The 24,654-nt window shown below is 37.7% G+C and overlaps 1 protein-coding gene across 2 annotated transcripts in view; it reads right to left on the reverse strand.

Moving 5' to 3' along the window:
* Aco1 (aconitase 1) overlaps positions 1–24,654 on the reverse strand; it is a 62,565-nt gene that overhangs the window by 19,254 nt on the left and 18,657 nt on the right. For both annotated transcript variants that reach the window (XM_003470822.5, XM_063226812.1), the window contains 5 exons: positions 20,795–20,864; positions 20,495–20,678; positions 19,330–19,469; positions 17,404–17,575; positions 814–914 (listed from right to left, as the gene is read on the reverse strand). In XM_003470822.5, coding sequence (XP_003470870.1) covers positions 814–914; positions 17,404–17,575; positions 19,330–19,469; positions 20,495–20,678; positions 20,795–20,864 — 667 coding nt within the window. The remainder of the gene's footprint in view (positions 1–813; positions 915–17,403; positions 17,576–19,329; positions 19,470–20,494; positions 20,679–20,794; positions 20,865–24,654) is intronic.

The following is a 24,654-nucleotide window of genomic DNA, read 5'->3' on the forward strand; positions in this document are numbered from 1 at the left end:
TGGACAGGCAGATGCCTTTGCAGCTCTAAGACCAAAGTGGACACTTGTTGCTTCCAGTGTCTTTCACTCATCCATCTTTGTAAAGCAGATCATGCATGCATTTTATTTCCTAAATTCGGTTGAGACAAGTTTTCTTCTGAAAGGATACATAAACCACCTTCTAAGGTGATTTGGAAGGCGCGCAGTTACTAAGTTATCAATGGCAGGAAAAGGGTGTCAGTCTGAGTACTTCCTTCCCTCAGAGAAATACGAAACAAAACAAGGATCCCATATCTGGTTTACCCTCCAACCTGGGCTATCTGGAAAAAGAGAGACTGCACTGCTGAGAATACAGGTCAGACTTTTAATATAACCTTTCAGAGCTCCCAATGAACCAGCTCGCTGCAGCACACATGCCATAGGTTCACCACGACTGGGTTAGACACTGGGTAAATAAAACTAGTTGCTATGTTCATACCTTCACTTCTCTGAAGAGTATAGCAAGGACAGATTAGCCTTTAAATAGCTCTAGTTCCTTTAATCAAGCCTTTCAAATGTCTTCCATGTAGAAGCCATGCATCAAGAATTCAAAAGAGGGGGCACGTATTCAATTTATAATAATTAGACCAGTAGGAAAACACTGTTATACTGCTGTATTTATAATTTTGTAATCCTTTTCACTTTACAGACTTTTAATATCCTATTCTGCAATAGCTTGGCAGTGACTGATTTCCTACAAGTAGATCACTGCACCCCTATCCCTACCCCACCCCCAAGGAAAAAAAAATCAGACAACTAAAACTGCATCCTTGTTAAGAATATGAGCATTTATACCTGGGTGAAGTCTGGGTCTTGAGAGGGGTTACTGAAATCACGAAACATTCCTGCAGCTTGAAGATACTTTTTCGTGTAGTTTACTTTGTTTTCATCACGACCTAAATGGTAGTAGTATAGCAAAGAACGTATATCATTATTTCCTGATCACACAGACCATGAATTAATATCTGTCAGCAGTTATGTAAATACTACACATTCCATGTACAGACACAACAACTGCTGACTTTCTTGCTTTGAGGCTTGTAATTGGATATTGTGGCTGTTCCTGCTTTTTCTTAGGGGATCATAAACGGATCAGTTATCCTTATCACACTGTTTTCTGGAAAATACTCTGCTCCTACTTATAGATACTCTCTTTTGGTTACAGCCCTTAATTAAGAGAAGAATAAACCTGAGCTAATTATTGAAGTGCACCCATGCATTTACCTTCAAGTGGCCACAAAAACACTTGGTATACCACATTACTATTGTTAAAATAATTACTCACCCCACCACAAACCTCAAGCCATTAAGCATTTTCTATGTGCCTGGCACTCTGCTAAATATCTGAATATATTACTTCAAACTTTAATCCCTTATTATGACCTTGTTAGACAAGTACTATTATTATCCTCATTTATGGATGAGGAGATCAGGGTTCAAGACCGAGTAACTCGTCTGTGGACACTGCCAGCAAATGGCACAACCAGGATTTGAACTTGAGTTTACTCCAAAGTCCTAATGCACACTGCTATGTCACCAGGATTATGACCCTGAGCCTCTGTTATTTAATACTTAATCAATATCCTGATGTAGAGGACATTTATGACGAAACCCACTAGGCATGCAGTCCTGTTGTTTCTCTGACAGTTAAATGAGACATGCAATATGATGAATGCTTCCTGTTTGTTCTCACTGCACAGTGAAGGTCATCGGCTTTCAGCAAGGACTTGGTAAAAGACGAGTGCATGAGCATCAATGCGTTTGTCAAGGTCTATTTTTAAGCCCACTACTTAAAACATGCCACGTGTCTTCTTCAGATTAACAGAGAGATTTCTCCAGAGAGTTACCACAAGAGTTTCACTCTTATGAAGCAGTGCTTTGTTCCAACTGAGCAAGTGTTACATATTTGGCTCTAGATCACTGAGAAATTCAGCGGCACCACCAGTACCCAGAAACAAACCTGACATCTGACCGCATCCAGCAGCTTCCTCCCTTCCCTGGCTCCCTTCCCTCCCTCCTCCTCCTCAGGTGAAAGCCCTCAACTATGTATTCTGTTCTTCTGTTTCTACTTTTTCACTTCTAATCCTTTGGGGATTAAGAATGAGTTCATTCTAATGTGGCTATATTTAATAAAAACATTTTTAAATGAGTAATTTCCTCAGACTATGGCAGAGACCTGAATTTACCTGCACTGTCTTAAGATTCTCACAAAGCTCTCCTTCACTTGCTCAGACAACTGTCCAAATTCTAGCTCCACGAGCACTCTGCTAATCTTTCTGTCTGTAAAAAAGGTCTCTCAGGTACTGCACCCATCTCACCTACTTCTTTTCTCCTTATCACACATTTGTATCTGTTTACTTGTTCTTTGCTTCTCATGAGAATGTAAGCTGCACCATGGCAGGACTTCATTTTTCTGTTCACTACCATATGTCTGAGACCTAGACCCAGTATTGACAATGTTTTAAATGAGTAACTATTTGTTTTAAAACTAAACTTGAGAATAGTCAAACTTCTTAACCAATTTATACAAAGTTAAACATTTGCTGAGGTAAAATGCCTTCTTCTGCAAGCTTTAATTTCAGTTTTGAACAACCTGAGAGGGGCACCGCAGTGTTCTTGTTGGCAGCTACAGGTCTGGATTCTCGTACACTATCATTTTTTGAATTTTGTTGTTATTCCTTTATTTAACTCTAAATAGAAAAGGAGTAGTGCACATGAACAGACCTGGAATAGTTGAAAATTTATTATAATATATTTCTGGTTTTAATAAAAGCAAATATTAGAATATGGTTGGCTTAATACTTTACTTCTTAGAAAGATGTTTCTGAATCCTTGCTTTTCAAAGTATAGTGTGTGTGGCATTAATATCACCTGGGGCTTGTGAGAAATGATGAATCTTATGATGCAACTTAGACACAATAGATCAACAGGTCTGAGATGATTAATGTGCACATTAAAATTTTCAAGGCACTGACTGATCAAAGGTAACATCTAGTGGGCTTTGCAAAACCTCTCTTTTCTCCAGCAACCACATCCAATCTTTTCACCAAAGCATAGATTATGTTCCCTTTGCAAATTTAACTTCAAGATTAGTCTCCTAAAACTCTCTTCACACGTTCTGTAGCCACTACTAACTTCTTTGCTTCCAACCTTTCTCTGAAATACTTCCTAGAATAAATGTCTTCATTTTTGTACAGATGCTCTTGACTATTACATTGAAATTGTGAATAACAGCTATAAAAACATAGCAGAAGTAATAGTAACAGGTTTGTAGATACAAATGTGAAAGGTAAGTTGAAAACACAACAGCCAAAAGAGCATGAAGTGGAAGAAAACTATCAATATGTTTTATGTTATTTATATTACAAATAGTTTTTTTATCTAAATATAAAAACATGACAATGACAAAATTATGACAATGGCTTTTCACAGAATTTGATAAAAGGTAAATTCTTACAAAATATATAAGTAGGAAGAAAAAACAGTATGTTCAGAAGCACCTTTGTGAACAGGATAAATTGGAGATCTTCATCGTTTTCAGTTTTGACAACAATGAGTGAAACAGCTAGAAAAGCTGCGTGCAGGTTTCTGAGCGGATGTGCATTCAGCTCCGAGTACACACCAGGAGCATGACTGCCAGAGTGGATAGTAAAAGTATGTCTGCTTTGTAATAAACAAGAGCAAAACCCGTGAAAGCATCTTCTAGAGCGTCTCTCCCACTTGCTTCTCCACTGCTGGTCCGTGGGAGTGCATTGTTTTCAAAAGTTTTCCAACTCTTTTTTTCTATCTACCAGTATTTTCTCTTTTATTTTATGGAAAAAGATAAAATAAAGTTTCATAATAAAGTAGTAAGAGAATAACAATAGTTAATACAACACATTTTGTTATCTTTGAAGTAGTAGTTCAGGGTACAAGTTATGGCATAAAAATCTGTTCAATCAATGTTAGCACAAACCTGTCTTTTTAATGAACTAAGAGGCTTTTATATAACTTGTTTCCCCCCTCCCCTTTTCCCTTCTATCCTTTCCCCATTCAACCATCCTAGTTTGTTTTTCTTTTTGAACAATTTCTTCCCATTTCACAATATCTATTATATATTTCAGACCTTATTTACCCTCTCAATTTCTCACACAAGAAAAAATTACAATGTTTACACATGTGAGCCTGATTTATTTCACTTATGAACATAGTCTCAAGTTGCATCCACTTACTTACAAAAGCCTCAAATTTAACCTTATTTATGGCTAAGTAGTGCTCCATTATATAAAAATACCACAACTTTTTAATCCATTCCTTGGTTGCTGGGCATTTGGGTGGTTTCCAAGACTTAGCTATTACATGTTGTGGTGCTATAAGCATAGGTGCACATATATTGCTGCAGTACGATGTTTTTAATTCTTCTGGGAAGATACCCAAAAGGGGAATCGCAGGGTCAAATGGGACCTCTAATCCTGGCTTACTGAGGAATCTCGGTTGCACCAGTCTGCATTCCCATCAAAGTTCCTTTTCTCCACAGCCCGCTGAGCTTCATTATTGGTTGATTTTTGGATAGTGGTCATTTTTTGGGATAAGATGGAATCTCAGTGTTCTTTAATTTGCATTTCTTAAATGACCACTGATATTGAACATTTTTTCACATATTTATTTGCTTTTTGTATTTTTTCATCAGAGAAGTGTGCACTCATCTCAGGTGCCCATTTTTTAATTTGGGAGGTCTGATTTTTTTCAGTTCTTTATATGTCCTAGGTAGAAGTCTCTTGGATGACAGACAACTGGCTAAAATTTTTTCACGCTTTATAGGTTGTTCTTTCACTTTGTTAGTAATTTCTTTTGCTTTGCAAAAGCTTTTAATAAGATTAGATTCCAGTTGTAGACTCTTTGAAAGGTTGCCCACACAGTATGGGTTTTGTTCATGAACTCTCTACCAAACCTATGTCTTCAAGATATCTACCTGTTTTCTCTTCCCACAGATTGTGTTTCTGTTTTATTATTTAGATCTTTGATGCATTCTGACATTAGCTTATTGCATGGTGACAGACATGGGTCTAGTCTTAGTCTTCAGCATACAGAGAGCTAGTTTTTTCCAGCACCATTTATTACAGGGGCTTTCTTCCAGGGAACATGTTTGGCTTCATTGTCAAACACAAGGTGACTTAATGTGTTTGTAGTTGTGTCTGCACATTCTAATCTGTTCCACTGATTCTCAGATTTCTTTCTTTTTTTTGCTAGTAACAAGCTGATTTATCACAGTAGCCTTATACTATGATTTCAAGATGCCTGCGATGCCTCCTGCTTTGCCTTTGTTGCCAGGAATGACTTTGTTTTTTTTTTTTTTTTTTTTTTTTTTTTTTTTTTTTTATTTAAGAGGAAAAAGAGCAAAACACAAAACAAGACAAAGCAGTGTAAGGTTACACATAATACAGAACTACAAAAAAAAAATAAACATAACAGTAAGAAATCACCTGTTAATAGATTACATAATATCATCTTGGAAATAGTTGCTCAAATCACAGTATCAAAGAATACAAAGTAGACATTCAAACGGAGAGACTGCAAACAGCTGTGTTCAATGATCCAAAAACATTAATATAGTCAGCTATTTAACATCCCTAAACACACTTGTTGTTATATCCGTTAGAGCTCTTTTTTTTTTTTCCCTCCCTCTCTTTTTTATAACAAAATTTACACATTTTGGATTTTATTACTCCTCAGTTCTCATTACTCTCTTGGGGGGGAGATAATAAAGTCAAATATGGCAAAACAAAGCTGTAAGTCCAAACCAAGGATAGACATAGCACATGATGTAGAACAGAGTACAAGGTCATCAACAATGGTTATCAACATTGTCTCTTGTTTCCTTAAAAGGAATTGTCTATCTCATTAGATATTATAAAGTTGGACAAAACAGTGGAGAACAAGACCAATAAAACTTAGGCATTGTGAACATTGCAGGACTTCCAAAGGAGACAATAGTCAAACCAGAATGGGCATCTTTGTGAATCTTATTGCCTTCAAATTAGTTGCCTATACCTTCAAACTTGCTACTGTCGCACAGAATGGAACAGAGTCTAATCAGTCAAAACAAGATCTTGGGAGTATTACAGGACTTCAAAACAAGTTAATAGGAGATCAAAAAGAGTTACTACTATATATCCTAATTTTTTAAGTTTTTCCCTTAATTAAAATAAACATAAGAAATAGCTAAATAATTTTTTTAAAGAATAGTAGTTACCATAGTGTCTGTCTTTTTCCTTAAAATATTTGGATAAAACTTCATATACTATAGCTTCAAATATTTCCATATCAAAAAGCCCAGAGTAAAGCCTTTCTAATTAATAAGTGAAAATTTTATAAGGCTTCAAGGCCACATAATGGGGAATCATGATTATCACATATTTTTATATATTTGAATCATTACTTACATTAGGGAAACTATTCGGTATTCATACATGCGAGATTGATTTATTTCACTTATGAGTATGGTCTCAAGCTGCGCCCATTTATTGATAAATATCTCAATGCAATCCTTCTTTATAGCTGAATAATACTCCATTGTATAGAAATACCACAACTTTTTTATCCATTCCTCAGTTGATGGACACTTGGGTTGTTTCCAAGATCTGGCGATTACAAATTGTGCTGCTATAAACATAGGTGCACATATATCCCTGTGGTATGATGCTTTCAGTTCTTCTGGGAATATGCCTAGAAGTGGAATAGCTGGAATAAATGGGATTTCCAATCCCAACTTTTTGAGAAACCTCCAGACAGATCTCCACAAAGGCTGTACCAGTCTACACTCCCACCAACAGTGCAGGAGAGTTCCTTTTTCCCCACAGCCTCTCCAGCATTTGTTGTTGTTGGTTTTCTTGATCCTGGCCATTCTTTCAGGAGTGAGATGGTATCTCAGTGTGGTTTTAATTTGCATTTCTCTAATGGCCAATGATGATGAGCATTTTTTCATGTATTTATTTGCCATTTGCATTTCTTCATCTGAGAATTGCGTATTCATCTCAGATGCCCATTTTTGGATTGGATCTTTGAATTTTGAAGGTCTGAGTTTTTTTAATTCTTTATATGTTTTAGACAAGAGGCCCTTGTCTGAGAGAGAGTTCACTAAAATCTTTTCCCAGTTTGTGGGTTTTCTTTTCACTATGCTGGAGATTTCTTTTGACATGCAAAAACTTTTTAATAAGAAGAGGTCCCAGTTATTGATTCTGGGAAGTATTTCCCGTGCAGTTTGAGTCCTATTCATGAATTCTCTACCTACTCCTATGCCTCCAAGGTTTCTACCCAATTTGTCTTCCAATAGATTTAGCGTTTCTGTTTTAATATTCAGATCTTTGACCCATTTAGATTTTAATTTAGTACATGGTGATAGACATGGGTCTAGCTTTAGTTTTCGGCAAATGGAGAGCCAGTTTTTCCAGCACCATTTATTAAAGAGACTGTCGTTCTTCCAGTGAACCTGCTTGGCTCCTTTATCGAAGATAAGGTGGTTGAGTGTGTTTGTAGTTGTGGTTGTATCTTCTAATCTATTCCATTGATCTTCAGCTCTGTTTTGATTCCAATACCATGTTGATTTTACTACTGTTGCTTTGTAGTATAATTTCAAGTCAGGGATTGTGATGCCTCCTGCTTTGTCTTTGCTGCTTAGAATTGCTTTTGCGATTCTAGGTCTCTTCTGGTTCCAGATGAAATTTAGGAGTGATTTCTCTAGATCTATAAGGTATGTTGATGGTATTTCTATTGGGATTGCATTGAATCTGTATAAGAGTTTTGGGAGAATGGCCATCTTCACAATGTTTGTTCTTCCTATCCATGAGCAAGGGATGTCTTTCCATTTTCTGAGATCATCTTCAATTTCCTTTTTCAGTGTAATATAGTTTTCACTGTATAAGTCTTTCACTTCTTTTGTAAGAGTAATTCCTAAATATTTCATTTTTTTGCTTGCTAATGTGAATAGACCAGTTTCCCTTATTTCCCTCTCTGTGGTTTTGTTGTTTGTGTATAGGAATGCTATTGATTTCTGAGTATTGATTTTGTATCCAGCCACATTACTGAATTTATTTATTGTATCTAAGAGTCTTTCAATGGAGCTTAGGGGGTCTTCTATGTAGAGTATCATGTCATCTGCAAACAATGACAACTTAACTTCTTCTTTTCCTATCTTTACCCCTTTTATTTCTCTTTCTTGCCTAATTGCTCTGGCTAGTACTTCCAGTACTATATTAAATAGGAGTGGTGATAAAGGACATCCTTGTCTTGTGCCTGATTTTAAAGTAAAGGCTTTCAATTTTTGGCCATTTAGTATGATGCTGGCTGTTGGTTTGTCATAAATGGCCTTTATTATATTGAGGTAAAGACCATCTATTCCAATTTTCTGTAGAGTTTTTATCATGAATAAATGTTGGACCTTATCGAAGGCTTTTTCTGCATCTATAGAAATGATCATGTGATTCTTATTTTTGGCTTTATTGATATGGTGAATTACATTTATTGATTTGCGTATGTTGAACCATCCTTGCATTCCTGGGATGAATCCCACTTGGTCATGGTGTATAATCTTCTTGATGATTTGCTGGATCCTATTTGCCAATATTTTATTGAGGATTTTTGCATCTGTGTTCATTAGGGAGATCGGTCTATAGTTCTCTTTTTTAGTTGGGTCTTTCTCAGGTTTTGGTACTAGAGTGATATTTGCTTCCAGGAATGACTTAGGCAGGATTGCTTCCCTTTCAATTTCATTGAATAGTTTGAGGAGTGTCGGCATTAGGTCTTCTTTGTATTTCTTGTAGAATTCTGCAGTGAATCCATCTGGGCCTGGGCTCTTCTTGGTGGGTAAGGACTTAATTACATTTTCAATTTCAGTAACCGAGATTGGGTTATTCAACAGTTTTACATCCTCTTGATCTAGCTTTGGCACTTCATATGCTTCTAAGAAACTGTCTATTTCTTCTGTGTTATCAAACTTTTGAGAGTAGAGGTTTTCAAAATAGGTGTTGATGATCTTCTGTATTTCTATTGGGTCTGTAGTGACTTCTCCTTTTTCATTTCTTATTGCATGAATTTGAGCTTTTTCTTCCCTTTTTTTAATAAGGTTGGCTAGGGGCTTATCGATTTTATTTATTCTTTCAAAGAACCAACTCTTTGATTTGTTGATCCTTTGGATTGTTTTCTTAGTCTCTATTGCATTGATTTCTGCTCTGATTTTTATAATTTCCTCTCTTCTTTTGGCTTTGGGCTTGACTTGCTCTTCCTTTTCTAGCTGTTTGAGGTGTAGCATCAAGTTATTTATTTGTATTCGTTCTGTTTTCCTGATGTGGGAACTCAGTGCAATAAATTTTCCTCTCAGAACGGCTTTCATTGTATCCCACAGATTCCGGTAAGTTGTATCTGCATTTTCATTTTCTTTTAGGTATTGTTTGATTTCTTCTTTAATTTCTTCTGTGACCCACTGATTACTCAAGAGTGTGTTATTCAGTTTCCATGTGTTTGTGGGATTTTTGCGGTATCTTTTATCATTAATTTCTAATTTCAGAGCGCTGTGATCCGATAACATGCAAGGGATGATTTCAGCTCTTTTGCACTTGTTTAAATATGTTTTATGAGCTAATATATGGTCTATTTTAGAAAATGATCCATGTACTGCTGAGAAGAATGTGTATTCTGATGTTGTTGGGTGGAACATTCTGTATATGTCTATCAAACCCATTTGTTCACAGGTATGATTCAGTTCTGTTATTTCTTTACTCATTTTCTGTCTGGTCGATCTGTCCCTTGGTGTCAATGGCGTATTAAGGTCTCCCGTTACAATTGTGTTACTGATAATTTGAGTTTTCATTTCTGTTAATAATTGTTTTATATAACTGGGCGCTCTGGAGTTTGGTGCGTATATATTTAAGATAGTTATCTCTTCCTCTTGGAGTTTTCCCCTTACGAGTATGTAGTGACCTTCTTTGTCCTTTATGGTCATTGTTGGTTTAAAGTTCACGTTGTCTGCAAACAGAATGGCTACTCCTGCCTTTTTTTGGATTCCTGCTGCATGAAGAATTGTTTTCCATCCTTTGACTTTCAGTCTGTGAGTATCCTTCTGGGTTAGATGGGTTTCCTGTAAACAGCATATGGTTGGATTTTGTTTCTTGATCCATTCTGCTAGTCTGTTTCTTTTGATTGGTGCATTGAGACCATTTACATTAATGGTTATTACTGTTAAATGTTGTTTAATTGTAGGATTCTTATCTCTCTGCTGTTGCATCTTTATCTTTCTGTTCTGTTTAATTATTTGCTTTGCTTAGTGGTTTTTTCCTTTGTGTATCTAAACTGTCTTTCAATATTTTTTGCAGGGTTGGTTTGGTGTTCATGAAGTTCTTCAGCTGTTCTTTGTCATGGAAGTTTCGTATTTCACCATCTATTTTAAATGATAGTGTTGCAGGATATATCAGTCTAGGTTGGAAATCATTTTGCTTTAGGATCTGGAATACTTCACTCCATGCTCTTCTTGACTTTATTGTTTGTGCTGAGAAGTCTGCTGTGATTCTGATAGGTTTTCCTTTATAAGTGATCTGTCTTTTCTCTCTGACAGCTTTTAATAATCTATTCTTGTGTTGGATTTCTGGGATGGTGATTATTATATGTCTGGGTGTAGTTTTATTTTGGTTATGACTATTTGGAGTTCTATATGCTTCACTGATCCTGATGTCAGTTTCTGATCTCATGCTTGGGAAGTTTTCAGCTATTGCTTCTCTAAATATCCTCTTGATATCCTTTATGTTGTCTCCTTCTTTTTCATTAATCCCTATCATTCTTATGTTATTCTTCTTTGCATCATCTTGCAGTTGTTGAATTGTTATTTCCTGATTCCTTGTTATTTTTAAAAGATCTTTCCTTTCCTGTTCACTTGCTGCAATCCTGTCTTCAAGGTCTGAAATTCTGTCTTCACTTTCATTAAGGCGGTTTTTACAACTTTCAGTGGAGTTTTTTATTTCCTGTATATCTCTGTGCATCTGCATTATGTATTCTGTTTGTTTCTTATATTGCTCGTCTAGGGATTCTATCTTTTTGTTTAATTCCTCCAATTTTTTATCTGTGTTTTCTTTAGATATATTTAGAATCTCTTTCATTTCTTTTATCATTTCTTCTTTTATCTGAGAAATTATTTCGAGTTTGAATTTCTTTAAAGCTTCCTGGAGTTGCTTGTCAACTTCAGTAGCTATTGTGTCTAATATATGAGGAGGATGGGATATATTTTCTTCTAAATACACTTCTCCTAGGGTTTCCTGAGTTGGGCTGGAGGTTTGAGGTTGTAATTTGGTCTTTCGTTTTGTCATTTTCCTATATTTCTGTGTTTCAAGTGTTATTTGAAAGCCTCCTCAGGATCTGTTGAAAATCCCCTTCTATGTTTGCAGCTACTGAGACTCTGGCACCCCTCTACCCCAGGCCATTGGGCCTGCAGAACCAATGGCCCTTCTCTGCTTGATCAGAACTCCGCGGTTCCAGACAAGCTGGGCCTCAGGGACACTGTGCACCCACCTGCCCCTTGGTAGATCCACAGCTCTTGGATCGCAGCCGGGTTAGGGTACTCACCACAGACCGCAGTGCCTCAGGAGCCTGTGATCCCTCCCTGCTGGCAGAGATATCCACAAACCTCCAGACAAAGGAAGGGCCTCCTGCGGGCACTCCGGATCTACCCCGCTCCTCCTCTGCACGCAGATGGCTATGCGCGGCTGGGCTCAGGCCGAGGTGCCTCAGGAACCCGGGACCCCTCCTCCTCCAGACAAAGGAAGGGGCCTCTGCAGGCGGCTCCGGGTCCGCGCAGCTCCTCCTCCGCACACCGACGGCCAGGCGCTGCTGGGTACGGGCCGAGGTGCCCCAGGAACCCGGGACCCCTCCTCCTCCAGACAAAGGACGGGGCCTCTGCAGGCGGCTCCGGGTCCGCGCCGCTCCTCCTCCACACACCGACGGCCAGGCGCTGCTGGGTACGGGCCGAGGTGCCCCAGGAACCCGGGACCCCTCCTCCTCCAGACAAAGGACGGGGCCTCTGCAGGCGGCTCCGGGTCCGCGCAGCTCCTCCTCCGCTCACCGAAGGCCAGGCGCGGCTGGGTACGGGCCGAGGTGCCCCAGGAACCCGGGACCCCTCCTCCTCCAGACAAAGGACGGGGCCTCTGCAGGCGGCTCCGGGTCCGCGCCGCTCCTCCTCCACACACCGACGGCCAGGCGCTGCTGGGTACGGGCCGAGGTGCCCCAGGAACCCGGGACCCCTCCTCCTCCAGACAAAGGACGGGGCCTCTGCAGGCGGCTCCGGGTCCGCGCAGCTCCTCCTCCGCTCACCGAAGGCCAGGCGCGGCTGGGTACGGGCCGAGGTGCCCCAGGAACCCGGGACCCCTCCTCCTCCAGACAAAGGACGGGGCCTCTGCAGGCGGCTCCGGGTCCGCGCAGCTCCTCCTCCGCTCACCGACGGCCAGGCGCTGCTGGGTACGGGCCGAGGTGCCCCCGGAACCCGGGACCCTTCCTCCTCCAGACAAAGGACGGGGCCTCTGCCCAGGAATGACTTTGTTATTCTGGGTTTCTTCTGGTTCTAGATGAATTCTGGAAATGTTTTCTTTAGTTCTGTGAGTTATGCTAATGGTATTTTGATTGAGATTGCATTATATCTGTACAATAATTCTGTGAGTATGGCCATTTTCACTACATTGGTTCTTCTTATCCATGAGCAAGGGTTATCTTTCCATTTTCTGATATCCTCTTCAATCTCCTTTTTCAGAATACTGTGATTTTCACTGCGCAGATCTTTTACTTCTTTTGTTAAACTGATTCCTAAGTATTTCATTTTTTTGATGCTACTATGAAGGGTGTGGTTTCCATAATTTCTCTCAGTGAGTTGTTTGTGTACAGGGATGCCATTGATTTTTGAGTGTTGACTTTGTATCCAGCTATACCACTGAATGTGATTATTAAATCTACAAATCTTTTGGTGGAGTTTTGGGGGTTTTCTATGTAGAGTATCATATCATCTGCAAATAGTAATAATTTAACTTTTTCCTGTCCTATCTTTATTCCTTTTCTCTCTCTTGTCTAATTGCTCTGGTTAACAACTCCAAAACTATATTGAATAGGAGTGGTAAAAGTGGACAACCTTATCCTGTTACTGATCTTAGAGTGAAAGTTTTCAGTTTTTGTCCATTTAGTATGATTATGATACAGGCTGTTGGTTTCTCATAAATTGACTTTTATCAGACTGACAAAAAAACCATGTCTTTTAATTTTTTGTATGATTTTTATCATGAGGAAGTGTTGGATTTTATCAAAGGCTTTTTCTGCATCTGCTGAGACGACTTTTTAATTTTTGTCCCTGACTCTTTGATATGGTCTACTACAATTATTTATTTGCAAATGTTGACCCATTCCTGCATTCCTAGGATGAATCCTATTTGGTCATGGTATATAATCTTATTGATGATTTGTTGCCTTCTGTTTGCTAGTATATTACTGAGGATTTTTGCATTTACATTCATTAGGGACACTGGCCTGTAGCTCTCTTTTTCGGCTGGGTCTTTCTCTAGCTTTGGTATTAAGGTAATACTTGCCTCCAGGAATGAGTTAGGGAGCAATGCTTCTTCAATTTCATCAAAGAGTTTAAAGAATACTAGTATTAAATCTTCTCTAAATTTCTTGTGGAATTCAGCAGAGAATCCATCAGGACCCGGGCTTTTTCTTTGTTGGTTAAGTTTTTAATTACATTTTCAATTTCATTGACTGATACTTGGTTATTCAGAATTTTTACATCTTCTTGATTCAGCTTTACCAATTTGAGAGGAATCTGTACATTTCTTCTGTTTTCCACTCTATGAGAGTAAAAGTTTTTAAAATAGGTATTGATGATTTGAATTTCCACAGGGTCTGTAATGCTTTCACCCATTTCATTCCTTATTCAGAGTTTTCTTTCCTTTTTCTTTTCTTTTTGGTAAGATCTGCTGAGTTTATCAATTTTGTTTATTTTTTCAAAGGACCAACTCTTTCATTCATCCTTTACATTGATTTCTTAATTTCAGTTGCATTAATTTCTGCTCTGATCTTTGTAATTTCCTTCCTTCTATGGGCTTTAGGCTTAACTTGTTCTTTTACTACAAGCTTGACGTACAACATTAAGTGGTTTATTTATGCTTGTTTTGTTTTCCTGACATGAGAATTCATTACTTTTAGGTCTTCTTTCATTGTGTCCCACAGGTTCTGGTATGTTGTATTGCCATTTTCATTCAATTGTAGGTACTGTTTAATTTCTTCTTTAATTGCATCTGTGACACACTGGTTATTCAGGAAGAATTTATTTAATTTCCATGTGTTTATGGAGTTGTGGTTTCTTTTGTCATTAATTTCTAATTTCAGTACACTAAGGTCAGATAATATGCATCGAAGAATTTCAATTCCTTTTTATTTACTTAAGAATGTTCTGTGGGCCAGTATATGGTCCATTTTAGAGAACATCTCATGTGCAGCTGAGAAGAATGTATGTTCTAATGCTGTTAGGTGGAACGTTCTGTAAACATCTACCAAGTACATATGTTCACAGGTTTGGTTGAGTTCTGGTACTTCCTGATTTTTTTGTCTGCTTGATCTATTTGTGACAGTGGGGTATTAAGGTCCCCCATTACAACTGTGTTACTGCCTATTTGACTTTTTAAGGCTATTAATATTTATCTTATATAGAGTCTTATATCCTGCATTTAGTGCATATATATTTACGATTGTTATCTCCTGCTATCAAAATTTTCCCCTAATAAGTACATAGTAACTTTATTTCTTTTGATCATTCTTGAAGTTCACATTGTCTGCAAACAGAATAGCTACCCATGCTTTTTTCTAGGTTCCTACTGCATAGAATATTGTTTTCCATCCTTTGATTTTGAGGCTATGAATTTCACTTGAGTTAAATGTATTTCTTGTATACAGCATATTGCTTCTTGATTCATTCTGCCAGTCTGTTTGACTGGTGAACTGAGGCCATTTACATTGATGTTTATAACTGATATGTACTGATTTATCTTTGTCATGTTATTTTCCTGTTGTTGGTTCCTTGTTTTACCTCACTAACTGCTTTCCCTGAGTGGTGGTTTTTTTTCTGTAGTTGTTCTTGGAATTGTGGTCATTTTTATTTCTGTCTATAGTATCTTTCAGTACCCTCTGTAATGTTGGTTTGGTTTGCATAGATTTCTTCAGTTTTCTTTGTCACAGAAGTATCTTATTTCTCCCTTAGTTTTGCAAGTTAGTTTTCCAGAGTACATCAATCTTGCTTGAAAGTTGTTTTCTTTCAGGTCTTGAAATACTTCACTCCAATCTCTTCTTGATTTGAGGGTTTGTGTTGAGAAGTCTGACATGATTCTGATGGGTTTTCCTTTTATGAGATGTGTTCCTTTTCTCTAACAGCTTTAATAATCTGTTCTCATGTTGAATTTCTGGATCTTGATTCTTAAACATCTGGATGTAGATTTGTTTTGGTTATGGCTAATGGGGTTCTATATGCCTCACGTATCTGTATGTCAGATTCTGTTCCCATAGTTGGGAAATTACGATCCCGCCTTCAAGGTCTAACAGTCTGCCTTTAGTTTTGTTCAAATGGTTTTGTCAGCTCAATGGAATTTTTAATTTCCTGGATATCTGTTTGAATCTATTTCATTCAATTCTATTTATTTCCTATACTGCTGATTCATGGTTTCCATCCTTTTCCTATCACCATCTAATTTTTTTACCCATCTCTACTCTAGGTTTGCTGAACAATTCCTTTATCAATGTTGATATTCTTTTTTTTCCTGACAGATTATTTCTGATCTGATTTCTTCTGTTGCCTCATGGATTTGTTTCTTTACTTCGGTTGCTATCACTTCAGAAATGTCAGGTGTGTGTCTTCCATTTTCCTCTATCTCATTCTCCTGGACTCATTCTGGGTGGGTTGGAGGTCTGAGGTTGCATTTTGGGTCTGCATCTTGTCCTTTTCTATTTATCTCAAAAGTTTTTATTTTGTTTTTTATGTTGATCCTTGTAAATTTGTGTAGTAGGTAGCTTAATCATTAGTATAAATGCCCCTGTAGGCAAGGTTTGTTCTTTAGGGATGTCTTCTGTATTTGGGAGGTTCTTGGTTTGTGTTTGTCTCAAGATTCTACCTTTTCAATTAATTAAGAATGAGACATTGATATCTGTTTGGCTCAGTCCCCAGTCTTTTGCTGCTGGGAGGGGTGAGTTAATACCCGAGAACTTCTCAGTATTGTTACAGAAGTGACAACAGCTGATTAAAACAAATATGACATCCCAGGTAAGTCGTATAATTAGCACTCACAATAGCATCAAGAATGGCAAACTGGTCACTTTCATTTTGTACTTTAAACCATAGGAGCTAAATTTACAAATATATTACTGAACGGATTGTAAGTTGGGAGTTAATATGGAATATATTTCCCCTTGTGGTTTCACCCTGCAATGGGGAAAGGTAAGAAAGACAGTAGATATAAAAAGGTAACTGAAAAGAAAGTAGAAGCCAGGCTGGAGTATAAAGCATGATTGTGCAAGCTTTGGGAAACTAGAGAAGGCAGAAAAGAAAAAATGAAAGAGTAAGCAAGGAATTATCTGACCTTGGTCTCTGGGTTTAGAGAATGGGATTAGTTTATTATGGCTGAAGCTCTCCCCAGTCATTTAGAAAAGAGAAAAAAAAAAGATAAGAAAAAGGAAAAAAAGAAAGAGACAGACATACAGCAGGGGAAGTCTACCCATCTGTTTCTATTCTGTATGTCTTTATTCCCAAGCATGAGGTTGGTTCACCTAACTGTCCTGTACACCTGGGCCAGGGGGTCCTGCTGTGTGGCTGACATTCACACTGTCTCTTTCCAAACGCTTCATCCAGATCCCAGCAGTAGAGAAGGGTGGGGCCAGCCTCTGGGCCTTCCTGTGGGCTAGCCATGCTGTCCAAGAGCATATGTGATAATGTTTCTCTGGTCCTTGGTTTGCTCCTATTGCCTAATTATCTAATCTATCTACCCTACAGACGTGAAGAAGATGACAGCACATGTACACCAAGATCCTGGTACAAAACAGTTACCTCACTGATAGCAGATACTGAGCCATCACTAAGATCACTTCTTTTAATGTCAAAAACACTAGTAAGAGAAGACTGGCATCAGTATCTAGGCTTGCAGAGTATTGGAGCTATATTTGCAGCACCACTTCCATCTCACACCAACTTAACCCTGAAAAATCCACTCTGACATCACATAGAGAAAAAAACAGCTAGGTAACTCAAGAACAATGTGTGGGGCAGAGACAGAAAGCAGGGCTCAGATTCTTATAGTCTACAAAACTGTAATAAGGAGCCCTCTGTTTTTGCAGCCTGTCACTTACCTGTTTGCACCAGGTATTTTATACTAACTTCATCAACTGGGAAAAAGGCAGCAGTTGCTCCGTACTCTGGACACATGTTGGCAATCGTAGCTCGATCAGCAATGGACAGTTGGGCTACTCCTGGCCCAAAGAACTCAACAAATTTGCCCACAACTCCAACCTGGCGGAGGTGCTAAGCAGCAGAAAAAAACCAGAAAAGCCTGAGACTTAAGAGTCCACATTTAAAATGCAGAACTATCACTTTGCAATACTTATAAACTAATCTTAAGGTAAACATAAAGAATAAATTAACTCAATGTGTTTTAAATTATTTTTAAAAATTCAAATTTAAAAGCTTCACCACTTAAATACAACATGAATATAGGGTGGGATCCTCGAACAGCAAAAAGACATTACTGAAAAAACTGACACATCTGCAGTGAAGAGTACATTAATGTCAATTTCTTAGTTTTGAGAAAAATGCCAGTTACATAAGATGTTACCATAAAGGAAACTGGCAAAGGTAACAGCAACTCCCTGTATAATCTTTTCAGCAATGCTCCTGTCAATCTATGACAATGTCAAAATGGTTATTTTTTAAAAAAGAAGAAATTTCAAAACACAAATAACATACGTAAAAGGTTTTCAAAATGAAAAACACTCCCTAATGAGATTATTGGATGTGTCTAGAAGTGCTAAAATTAATAAACCTCAGTAAATCATTATTCAATCACACCAAGTCAATGGCTTGTTTAGAAGAATGTAATGAAAAAAACTCCTGTTACAGGTACAAGTCAAACGTCAGGAAAGGCTCCCGACAGCCTAGCCCGTGATGGCATTTCCACAGAAACCACCTGCTAAGGGTGGGGCTCTCTGTGGCGACTCAGCTTTCCATGAAGCCAGCATCATGGGCGGTTGACCATCACACAGAAGAAAAGGTTCTTTAGTTATGTGGCTCTGCCCAGCCTTATATTATTCCTAACAGCACTGCAGATATTTTTGATAAACTACATTGTTCAAATAAATCCAATTCCAAATGCCATAAACATTAAACCAAAAAGAAACTATTTTGGGCCATTTATAGTATGATGTCTTTATATAAAAGACTCCAATCCTCTAAACCCTATGAACAGGAAAAAAAAAATACGTTTGTATTTTTTGTGATTAAAAAAAACTACCACTTTCCAATAGCTTTCTAAAATGAAACTTCCTCCGTTTTTTTTTCTTTTTTTTTTTTTTTTGTCTTTTTCGTTTTTATCGGTACCAGGGATCGAACTCACGACTGCCTGCTTGCAAGGCAGGCACTTATGCCACTGAGCTAAATCCCCAGCCCCGAAAATTCCTTCTTTTTGTAAAGCAAGCAAATTTCAGAAAAATGTAGTTTCCTACAGAAGTGTAAGAAAAAAATGCTAATATTTTCCAACTTGGAGAAACATCTGTTACAATAATGTAACTTAGAATACAAAGGAAAAAATTTAAAAAGCCATACATTATTCATGGACTATTTGCTGTTTACCTACAAATAAGAATCATGTGGAAAAAATATAGGAAAAGTAGCAAATATATGCATGGGGATAATTTTAACAATCTCAGGATAATGATTATTTCTAGGAATGGGGAGGGTAGCTTCAGCCATAAACATTTTGTTACTTCTTTACAAACACAGGGATGTCTGAAACAAATAGGGCAAAATATTATCATCTGTAAATCTAAGTGGTGAATATATAAATATCATTTTAATTTCTGTGTATTTTAATTGTCATAATTTAAAAACTTGAGATGTAAGTCTATGCAGCAAAAGAAGAGTAAAAGAAACATTTAACCACAGAACATTCCCTTTATCTCTTTATAAAATTATAAATGTGTTGTTTCCTAGCATTGCTAGATTATACTTCATTGTGCATTTATGCTGTTTCCAAGACCACAGAAGAGGGAGTATGTTGTTACCTTGGTGATGGTGAGTACAATGTCAGTTGATGTTACCAGAGGCTGAGGCTTTCCTGTCAGCCTATAGCCAATCACCTGGGGAAGCACCATGCTGATTGGCTGACCCAGCGTTACAGCTTCTGCTTCAATTCCACCCACACCTGCAATGAAAGGTGTGCCTAGAATAGTGCTTTCATTACTCCTTACTATATCCCTCAAGCATGAATTCAGTAAACACAGTTACAGTATTTAACTGGCACAGTTATGTTTCTATAAAGGACAATTATCATTTTCTCGACTCCTCCCACCTTTTTTTGTGTGCTAAGGATTGGACCCAGGACCTCTTCCACGCCAGGCAAGGGCTCTCCAAGCTACACCTCAAGCCCACCTCTGCAGAATTTTTAACAAGTGTTTCTCAAAGTGTGGCCACCCTCCAATACCTCCATCAAAAGCTCCACAATGACACCCAGTGTAGAATACAGCTAAGGGTCTCCGTTCTTCCTCCAGCCCCACACCTGGGAATTAAACCCAGGGAGCACTAGGCTACATTCTTGGTCCCTTTTTATTTTACTCTGAGGTAAAAGATTTATGCAATCTAAAGACAAACCAGAGTATTTTACTTTCATACAGGACTGGTTAAATTGCTCAGGTTGGCTTTGAACTTAATGATTTTCCTGCCTTCCCACCTGAGTAGCTGGGATTGCTGTACCGCTGCACCTGGCTAGGAATCTCCATTTTTAATATGACCCCCAACACTGCCCCTCCAAAGCAAATACAACTAAAGAACTGGAAATGTAGCTCAGTAGTAAAATACCAAGATCTGGATCCAACCCCAGGACACACACACACACACACACACACACACACACACAGAAAACAGAAAAAGGGGGGGGGGTAGTGCTTGCTCTAGCAGCACATACGCTGAAAGAAAAATAAGGGGGGGCAAATTAACAAGCTTATCAGCTGATTTTCTGATTTACTTACACAAAATGCCCTATTCCCTTATTCCAGTTCATTTTTCCAAACATATTGAATGACTTCTGAATGGTAAAAAAAAGACAAAACTTCCTCTCCTATACTCACAATCATGCAAATCTATGTCACTGAGATGTAACAGCATCAAAGTGATCTAAACCACATGCTTTAGAATAGCACATATGGAATAGGAACACAGAAAAACACTTACCCCAACCAAGAATGCCCAAACCATCAATCATCGTAGTGTGCGAATCTGTGCCCACGAGGCTGTCTGGATAATAATATCCATCCTGATCAAATACTACTCTTGCCAAATACTCCAAATTCACCTGGTGGATGATTCCAGAGCCAGGGGGAATAATCCGCATGTTGCGAAAGGCCTTCGAACCCCACTAGAATTGTACAATGGAAAGAATACCATCAATACTTACACACTTCTCCTCAGCCCAACTCCTGAACACCTCCTTTCTTGTGCCCCAGATATAGAAAAGTAAAACATGGCTCATACCTTTAAAAACTCAAATCGTTCTCTATTTCTTTCAAATTCCAAGTCTTGATTCTTTTGTAAGCTGTCTACCCTGTCCAAGAGAAAAATGAAATGTGTAAATCTGAGCCTTAAAATGTTACTGGTCAATTTTATTGGTGACAAGTAAACAAAATGGAAATTGCAGCTGCAAGCTTGCTGGGTGGTATTATAAATTTTACTATTACCATCCGGAAAGGGAAAGTAAACAGAAAAAGTGCATAGAATGATTATTTGATGCACGTTATTCTTACAATGCCCTCAAGCATGACAAACAGAAAACATGAGCTGAACTCAAGTTAAAACTGGTCATAAAGTCCAATTCACAGAAACAAATTTAAAACATTTATATTACAAGAGCAGCTTAGACATTTATGGAACCCTGTTTTTGTATCCTCTTTTTATCTATAATCTTGTCACTTCTCTGAGCTGCCATGTTGGGGTAGCATTTTTACATGCTTATATTGGGAGATGGATGGTGAACTGGCAATGTAAACAGCCTCAGTCACTTTCCAAGTCACAATCTCCTAACTCTCAGATAAGGCTTTATAAAGAAGATGACGCTATCCAAGAACACATGTAAACCCCATATTATGTACTGAGGTTACTCAAGGTATTCAATTCAGACACTAGCAATGCAGGACACCAAGGTGATTTTCCAGGAATTTTATTATCAACTGCACTGTTCTGTGTCATAACAGAGTAAGTCACAGTCACAATTCTGTGGGTTTAGCACAGCAAGAGCTCCCATAATTTGTATATCACGTGTTAAGGAAAGACAGTAAAACTAATAGCTAAGATCCACATCCGAATTAATTATTATAATCATTAATGTTTATTGACATTATTAGGAATCAGCTACTATTTAAATGCTTTAATTTTTTAAATTAGTGTCCATCAATATGCTTTGAGTTAGGTATATTTTAATACACACATTTTTCCAATGGAGAAAATGACACACAGAGAGGCTAAGAAACTTGCTGAGCACTAGAAGGATAGCAAAGGTAAGAATGGAACTGAAACATTCTCACTCAAAGTTTACACTCTTAATCCCTAGTCCACGCTGCCCCGCTACAGGGGCAGTTACACAGACTGTTGCTATAAAGGTGCTCAAGGCAATAACAAGCACTACTATAGCAATAATACCGGCAGGAGCTAAAGTACACATATGTCCAGGCTTCTAGTCCTTTATAGACACGCTCTCACTGTTACCTCAACTCCTCACAGACTCCTGTTATCCTCAACTCAACCTACAAAAACTGCTGATGTAGCACATACAGAAAGGCCAGATAATTCATCCACCATCTGGGAAATTACAGAGCTGTCACCTGAATCTGACTGGCCCTGGATCTCTATCGCAGCCACTCTTATTTCTTGCCTAACCCTTTTCTTTACTAATTATCCACTGAGAGCCTATGGTATATAAAGGAGCAAAATCACTGCCTGCTTGGAACTCAGAATCTGTTGAAAAAAAGCGAATCAACTAGCTGGGTATGACTGGCAATGCCCAGTGTTATGGCTTGTGTCTGGATGTCTCCCAAAGCCTCATACAGTCATGGACAGGGTTTTTTCAAGGGTGGCTAGATCTGGAGTGTACGATACTCTCACAAAATAAATAAATTAACATATAAATAAGTAAATACTGAAAAAACACCTTTTTATACTGTAAAAAATAAGGACTGGGTACACATGATTATTTTGTAGTTTGACACCTCTTTTCAATCTTTTAATTCCATATAATTTTAGATTTAGCTGAGATTGCTTAATGGATATACAATGTAGTATCTGGAAATTAGGCTACAATGTAAATCTAGTCCAAGATTTTTAAGTACTTTATAAATAAAATTAAAAGACTACCTCAATACTTCACTTTCAGGATTATTATAATTTAGTAAATCATTTCCTTTATTGGGCATTTAATAAGTTTCTAGGTTTTCATTTATAAATATGATTTTAATAAACATCAATGGCCACAAATCTTTTTCTGAATTTTAGACATCTACTAAAAGTTTGCTTGGAAGTAGAAATTTTTGGAAAGGGACATAGAAATATCTAAGGTCTTGCTACGTATTACTTTTCTCATTTCTAATTTACAGTGCTAATAGCAGTGTATAAAACTGTCTTTCCCATGATACTTTCATAGTTAACTGCTATTTTCTAAACTTAATACTGGTAAGAGAAAATGGTATCTCAAATAATTATTTTTAATTTTCATTACTTGTAAGATTGAAAACTTCACTGTGTAGCATTTGCATTGCCTTTTATTATGAAATACATAATTTTCTTTAGCTGATTTGTATTTTTCATGGTTTTTACAATATTGGGGTTTGAACCCAAGTCATTCCCACTGAGCTACATTCTCAGGCCCAATGCCCTTCCTCTTTTTCTGTACTTTTTATTTTCAGACTGAGTCTCGCTACGTCACTAAGTTTCCCAGGCTGAACTCAAACTTGCAATCTTTCTGCCTCAGTTTACCAAAGTGCTGGGATTACACAAGTGTATCACTATGCCTATCTTTATCCTGAAGTCTTCATGGTATGGTAGTGAAAACTGCTTTTTGTAGGAAAGGGCAAATAGCAGTTTGCTCTTTGCTTTCTTCCCAACTGCCTGTGCCATTTTGATGCAAAGGACAAAGGGGACTGACTTCCTCAAGTTTAATTCCTAGTTTCTCTTTTTTCAAATTAATTTCATTGGGTGCTCTTTTAAGTTCCATCACATTACTGAATTGCTTCACTTGGACTCAAGTGTTGCATAGTTTTCTTAATATTTTATAAGCTTTTTTATTTACTCTCAATACTTTAAAGTTAAAGTAAAGGCTTCTAGAGAATGAGATTGAGGGATAAAAGTTCATTAAAATAAATTGGGTCAGGGAAATTGACCATTACTACTTGACTCTTAGTCTCACAGAGTTTATACGTTATCTCGTCAATGAGCCAGGATCACCATTGTTACATATAATTTGCTTAAGAAGTAGATAAAGGTTTATTAAGAGATCATGCCTGAGTTGCTAGTTTACAACTATATATTCAAATGTTCAATTTTATTCTTTGCACAGGCTCTCTTTACTAAGATGTTTTAATACCTCTACCTTTGGAAGCCAAGTTTTAAAATGAGGAAAACCTATCTGTCCTTAGAGATTTTGAGGTTTTCCACTTGCCCCTTAACTTAGCCATCAAGATTCTCATTGAGGCCAAAGATAGCTTAAGACGACCTGGTTTAGTATGCGTTAAGTGTCTATTACATGTTCAGCTCTCTTGCTTTCGGGGAGCCAACAGTCTACCTACCAAGGCAACTCAAGTGACACCTTCCCTCCAAGGACTACAGACCTACCACAGATACTTAGTCTAGCAAATCAAGCTTAATGGAGCTTGATGTAGGGTAGAGAGTGAGGGAATCTTAACAGAAGAGGATTTAAACTGGACATGAAAGACCGGCAAAGTAGTGGCAAGAGAGGAAAGGGTACCCCAAACAACAAAAGAAACAATGGGGAAAAAAGGATAGTTATTTTAGAAACATACATGGAAAGGTACAGATAGCCAAGCATGAAACAATTACTTGGGATCAAAAAAGGAATGATGCTCTGGGCAATAAAAAATAATCTAACTCTTTCAAAGTCAAACAAGCACTTGTATCAAAATGCTCCTGCTGCAGAAAATGCATGCATTTTCATTCAGAGTTCAAGCTGGCTTCAATCCTACCCAACAAGTAAACACACAAGCAAAAAGAATTTTTTAGAGAAAACACTCCTCTAAAAAATATTCATTAGAAAATCTATGTTAGGTTTGAATTTTCCTGATAGAGTTTAAAGATTTTCTTCTTTTAAGTACATATACACATTGGGGGAA

The sequence above is a fragment of the Cavia porcellus genome, unplaced genomic scaffold, assembly GCF_034190915.1.
Source record: "Cavia porcellus strain 051 isolate PalLab524CR breed Dunkin Hartley unplaced genomic scaffold, mCavPor4.1 scaffold_1, whole genome shotgun sequence".
Taxonomy (NCBI): Eukaryota; Metazoa; Chordata; class Mammalia; order Rodentia; family Caviidae; genus Cavia; species Cavia porcellus.